Genomic DNA, 6,000 nt, shown 5'->3' with positions numbered 1-6,000 from the left:
AACAGTTGAATATGCTCACATCGTGTTCAGACTACTGGCTTCAAGACACGTTCAGTGGAGGCATGTGATGTAACGTGCCAAACTGTCGCACAACACTTGGAGCTCGGTGACAGTCATGATGGTGTAGAGATGAAAGCTGGGTTCTCCTTAATTTTTTAGCTCTCTAATGATACGGTGAAGTACTAACTTCAACTCTGCAACAATGTAACTGGCCAAGCTTTGGCATTTTACCATTTTGTCACTTGCAGAGTGAGCAGAAAAATCAATTGCTCTCCTTAGCTGTAATTGAAAAAAAAATTTTTTTAAATTATGCAAATATTCGCTTATTTCAAAGTATTAAGTGCAAAAAAGGATCTTCTAGTTAACTGAGAAGTCCATTCTCAGTCATGAACTAGACTTGCAGATCTCACTTTCAAGGTCATAGTTTGGTGCACTTCTGGGTGGTTTTCAGCAGCATTCTGTTTTTAGATTGTTCCTTACAAGTACCACTGTGTCTCTTGGCACTTGTTTCTCTGCAGTGGGTGCTGGATTTCTTCCAATGTGTCAAAATGGGGATCCTTCAACTTGATTTTCCTTTTTGGGAAGTGGATGAAGTTGCAAGGAGCCAAATCTGGTGGTGAGCAAAGGTTGTGTTTGTCTAGCCAAGAAATTTTGCGCTTTTTAGTGCACTCTGAGTGGGACAGTGGCACGGCTGCCCCTCTGTTGGTCTTCCTTGGTCTCTTGTGTTCTGGGGGCCTCTGGATGTCTGGAGTCTTGATCTCCTCCATACCTGCTTCATGCCCTGGAGGACGGGGCTGTGGCCCCCCCACACCCTCTAGCAGATCATTACATGAAGGAACCTTTTAAAAAAACAAGCGCATCCATGCTCACAGGTGTACACACGGGTGATCACACCCACAAACTACACCCTTTTTGGCTCCTACCTCAAAGCACACTGTGTTCTGTTGATCTTATGTGCTGCACAATAATGTTTAATATTTAGTATTTACTGTCATATTCCCATATATCATTGTGATGTTGTTTATTCTATTACTCTTGTTCTCTTCTGCTTGTTTTCTTTTTTCTTTCTCAACAGGTGATCCAGGTGATTGATATATGCATTTTTTTCTGCCCATTCTGTTGGTTTTTGTTTTTTGCCCTTCTTCCCCGTCCCTCTTCTCAGCTGTTTCTCTTTCCCTCTTTCTTTCTCCCCCTTCTTTCCGCCAGTCAAGTCTGTCCCGTATTCAGCAAGTGAAAATAAAATAAACAATAAAAGGTGAATCAAATGGACCATTATGGCAAGGCTGGGATGGTCAGTTTGGTAAAGTAAATCCGTTGGGCATCTTTCTTTGCCTTTAGACAATAATTCTGATGGCAAAAGAGCCAAACGGGACAGGCAAGAAGAATAAAATAAATAAAAAAATAAAAAAGGTTGTGTTTGTCTAGCCAAGAAATTTTGCGCTTTTTAGTGCACTCTGAGCCAGCACGAGGTGTCACACTCGTATGCCCTACAGTTAAGAAGGTGGAATATTCTCCCTAAGACGTTACAGCAGAACTCCATCTTTACAGCCTGTCCCTGGGGGCTGAATTCACAATGGTGAGCCCAAGAAAAGGAAAAGAAAAAGAAAAGATGAACATAGTCTCACTACTAATCTTGAAATCTGCAGACTCAACTCAGAACAACTGAAAACCACTTGGTCTCACCCAGCACCCCAGCTTTCATAATCAGCAGTTATCCTCCGCACAATATTTAGGTGAGTCTGAAACAGAAGTTGATGATTGCTCTCAGGTATAAGGTCCATGACCTCTGCCAAATTGCAGGTCACGGTGTAAGTTGTCTATAGGGAACTCTTGTTGTTGTTGTTTTTATAACTTTTTGATCCACTTATATGGACTGGAGAGTCTTAACTGACAGGAGTCATACTCAGTGCTGCGTTTAGCTACTGTTGCCCATCTGCTTCAAGGTTTGGCATGATGCATGTTCAGAGATGCTCCTCTGCATACCTTTCACCTGCATACCTGCAGACCATTCTCTGTAAACCCTAGAGGTGGTTGTGTGGGAAAATCCCAGTAGATCAGCATTTTCTGAAACAGACTGACAACAGCAACCATGCCACTTTCAAAGTTACTTAAATTGCCTTTCTTCCCCATTCTGAAGCTCGATTTGAACTTCAGCAGGTTGTCTCGCTGATATCTGTATGCCTAAATGCACTGAATTTCTGCCATGTGACTGGCTGATTAGATACTTGAGTTGACAACATAATAAAGTGTCTATCAAGTTAATGCCTAATTAACTTGTTTTTGTCAACCACCATAACAAATTAAAATAAACTAAATCATTTTATATATGAATATGCACTGAATATGAACGGAATTAAATCTGAATCTTTATGATTCAACTGTGTTTTTTCACAGCCTTCTACTGTAGCGCAACAACAGGAGAAAGAACATGAAACACAAATTAACTGCAGGACTTTTTTTTAGTGCAGTATTTGTAAAATATTGTATTGCTTCATTTACTCGGGTAAAAAACCAGAATATTCCACCTTTTTTTTTCAGTCAATTTGGAGGTTCTACTGAACAACAAAAAAAGGAAAAAAAAGACAGCACTCTGTAAATATTTCTGTTATTGTTTTTTTTATAAACTTCGTGCAATACAGTGTTTTAAGTTTATCACACATTTAGATAAACCATAATCATTTATCTAGATATATCTATTCTCAACTACATACTATTCATATTGCCCACATAAATGCTATCTGTGTGCATTTTTAATCACATTTTTTTCTTTTTCTGAAATGAAATCAACGAAATGAAAATAATCTGGAAGCATCTGGTCATTGTTTTTGTTTCTTCATTATACCACGTAGCAGGTGAATCCACAGTTTCCACCTAGATCTGCAGTCACTCGGGACAGTTTGGAAGAGGGTGGGATGGCTGGGTGTTACATGTGTCTACATTCTCATCCACATAAACAGCGCAGAGTTCAGACTCAGGAGTTACTGGGGAAGCACAGTGAAAGGAATCTTTGGGGAGCTTAAGGGGTTGTCTGTGGTGAAGCCGCCATTGGTGATAAAGTAGGGAAAACACTGATCGTGTGGCCGTAAATGGGCAGATATGGCGGGCCAGGGTTGGCGGTTGAAACCACCCGACAAGAGTCCAGGGACGGCACTGGGAGCAAAACACTTAAGCCAAACCGGCTCGTTCCAAAATGCATACCCATTTTGAACAGTGGTCCCGAGAAACATGTCTATAGACGTTACAAATATATGTATGCATAATTACAATGTACAGGTATCTTTTTTAAACCCTTTAACCCACATATACAGAGTGTTTTTCTTTTTTGCCACTGAAAATGATGATTTGCATGTGTCACTTTGGGACTTTTCATAGAAAAAAATCTGCTTTTTTTTGTTTTGTTTTTCTCCTCAGGCAGCAACCTTCACCTGATTCTGTACAAATGTGTAATTCTATGTCTCTTTTTTTTTCCTGCTACGTCTGAGCAGAGGTTCTGTTAATGCCCAAGAACAAACATCTTCAACACGACTAGAGCTACAATTACTACTGTTCACACTGATTAGAATGGAAATAAGACTAACAGAGGCCCATAGAAAACTCAGACTCATAATAACAATGAAGTTGGTGAGCTGTCGCAGTCACTCACATTATTGTTGCATTTCTTTCAGTATCAATATTGGAAGACAATTTACAGTATTCACATCTGACTTCATCATATAAATGAAAATCATACAACATTTGGGTTAAAAAAGAAAAAATAATTATACAGGCTCTCATTCTCCCACGTTATTGTGCACACTCATGCTGGACACTGACATATTACAGCTCACTGTTAGTCCCAGTGGCTCTGCATGGAAGAGATTCACAGTAAAAGTCATAAAGGAAAAGAAAATGTGAAAATTAAAATTTCATTCTAAATTATAGTGTTTGCACATACAGCTAGCCTGTAATAACTCTAAGAATAATCACAACAACAATTTTACATCAATGATGGCCTGGTTAAATTAGCGGTAATATTGCACAAAAATTATGTGAAACATTTTCATAATAGCCCAAGGTTAATTGCGTTTGATCATTAACAAAATAAATCATTTCTAGCACATTAAAATATCAAAATAGTTTTATTGTGAAAGTTCATTGTTGTTGTTATTATCGCTCTGTTATTACTCTTCTTTTTATCTTCAGTGAGATTGAGTAGACTAAATAACAGTGAACATGGAGGGAGAGATGTAGCGTTTTACCTGTGTTTCTACCTCCTGTTGAGCCTGCAGTGCTCCTTTCTGGCTTCCCTCTTTCTTTACTACCCATCCTCCTCCCTCCTCACCTACCCCTCTAATACCCTTCCTCTACACAGGTGTTGTTTTTCTATTGAGGGTGTTAGAGTTGCTCTCCCTGTCTCCCTTCAGCCTGTCCAGAGTCCCCATCCCTCGCTCCCTGTCGACTGTGGATGAGGTGAAGGGCGGAGGGCCAGAGCCCACAGAGTTGGGAATTGGTGGATTGGAATTGGAAGAATTGGAAGGGTTGTGGGACTTGAGTGATGGGAGAGTGCCGCTCATCATCACCCCCCCTCCCCCTACGCCTCCATCCTTTGGAAAGCAGTTGTGGAGCTGGTAGAGCGTGGCCCTGTCCACCGTTCCATACATGGGCGGCAACCCTCCCAACTTGGGGTCACGGGACAACGTGTACAGGGAGATGTCTCCTCCAGCCAGGGCTGTGTGGGAGCGAGAGTGCGGGTTGGGTAGAGTGGACACTGAAATGGGGCCCTGGGAAAGTAGTGCAGAGGGGGGCAGCCCGAAGTTCTTTCCTCCACCTCCCCCCACAGGCGAGGGGTCTCGGGAGCGGGAAGGGTCAGTCGAACGGGATGAGGAGCGAGAGCGGCGGCGGAAGCGGTAGCTGGGCAGGCGGAGCATGGCGTGCGTGGTACTTTTGAAAATGTCGGTGCGAGAACGGCAGCGGAGCTCCTTGTTCTTCTCGATGTAGATGTTGACAGCCAGCACCCCCACCATTTCAGCCATAATGAAGGAAAGGCCTCCAAAGTAAAAGGACCAACCATAGGAGTACTGCCATTTCTTATCTTCATCCTTCTTCGGAGAAATGTCCCCCAGCGCAGCCGAGATGTAGACAATCACACCAATTATGTTGCTCAGACCTGCGACAGCACAGAAATACGATATTTATAAAAGATGTACACAAACATGGGCCTGCATACAGTGCTAATACATAAATTTGTCTGACATTTGTTAATAAAAACAACAGGTAGCCATTAATTTGGCAGCGACAGGCACCCCCAAACAAAGCATAGAAACTGTTGTGCCACATGATATTCTGAGGACAGGGCCCACTAGACAATGTCAGGCCCCGAGGCCACCCTCACGAAGCCTGTTTTTGATTATTTGGTCAGGCACATTCACACTAGAGGCCTGCTGTAGGTAATTTTTGACCCTAGCAAAATGCAAAACTAGTGAAAAAACAGTCAGGAAAAATAAGGAGGGAAAAATGTAATTTCCTCTCTAGGGGATTGTCTCACTGTTGTCCCTCTAGTGCATCCGTGTTAATTTCATTAACTCCAAAAGAGATGAAACTGATTAACAACCCCCTCTGCTACTTAACCAACCAGATCAATATCCCAGAGGTGTAACTGACTTGGCACTACTATAAAAATGTGTTCCTGTAATTTTTTTATAGCAGTGTAGATAAATACATGAAGACATGTGCACACAAGCACAGATACTGAGCTACATACAGAGTTACGTAAAACAGTCCTCACTTACCTGCAGCCACGAAGAGGATCCCTGCCCCCAGGATAATATTCCTTTTGCTTTTATAGAAACGACTAGCAGCAATGCAAACTCCTCCCATCAGCAGAAGGATGGCACTAAGGATGGGGAAGATGTTGGAAGCCCTGACTACCCCTAAAAGAATGGAAGATGAAGAGTAAATGAAACAAGCAAAAAGCTATTACTGTGCAACATGACATCAAGAAACTTAATGAATAGAAGATTT

The 6,000-nt window shown here is 41.9% G+C and overlaps 1 protein-coding gene across 3 annotated transcripts in view; it reads right to left on the bottom strand.

Annotated features, from left to right (window-relative positions):
- Nucleotides 1–2,599: 2,599 nt before the first annotated feature.
- cacng8b (calcium channel, voltage-dependent, gamma subunit 8b) overlaps nt 2,600–6,000 on the bottom strand; it is a 28,307-nt gene continuing 24,906 nt past the window's right edge. For all 3 annotated transcript variants that reach the window (XM_004550709.5, XM_004550710.4, XM_076890046.1), the window contains exons 5-6: nt 5,769–5,909; nt 2,600–5,146 (exon numbers count right to left, since the gene is read on the bottom strand). In XM_004550709.5, coding sequence (XP_004550766.1) covers nt 4,344–5,146; nt 5,769–5,909 — 944 coding nt within the window. In that variant the 3' untranslated portion in view covers nt 2,600–4,343. The remainder of the gene's footprint in view (nt 5,147–5,768; nt 5,910–6,000) is intronic.

Source organism: Maylandia zebra, linkage group LG11, assembly GCF_041146795.1.
Source record: "Maylandia zebra isolate NMK-2024a linkage group LG11, Mzebra_GT3a, whole genome shotgun sequence".
In the NCBI taxonomy this organism is placed as follows: Eukaryota; Metazoa; Chordata; class Actinopteri; order Cichliformes; family Cichlidae; genus Maylandia; species Maylandia zebra.
Note: the sequence above shows the minus strand (reverse complement) of the source record. Positions and strands in the feature narration are given on the sequence as shown.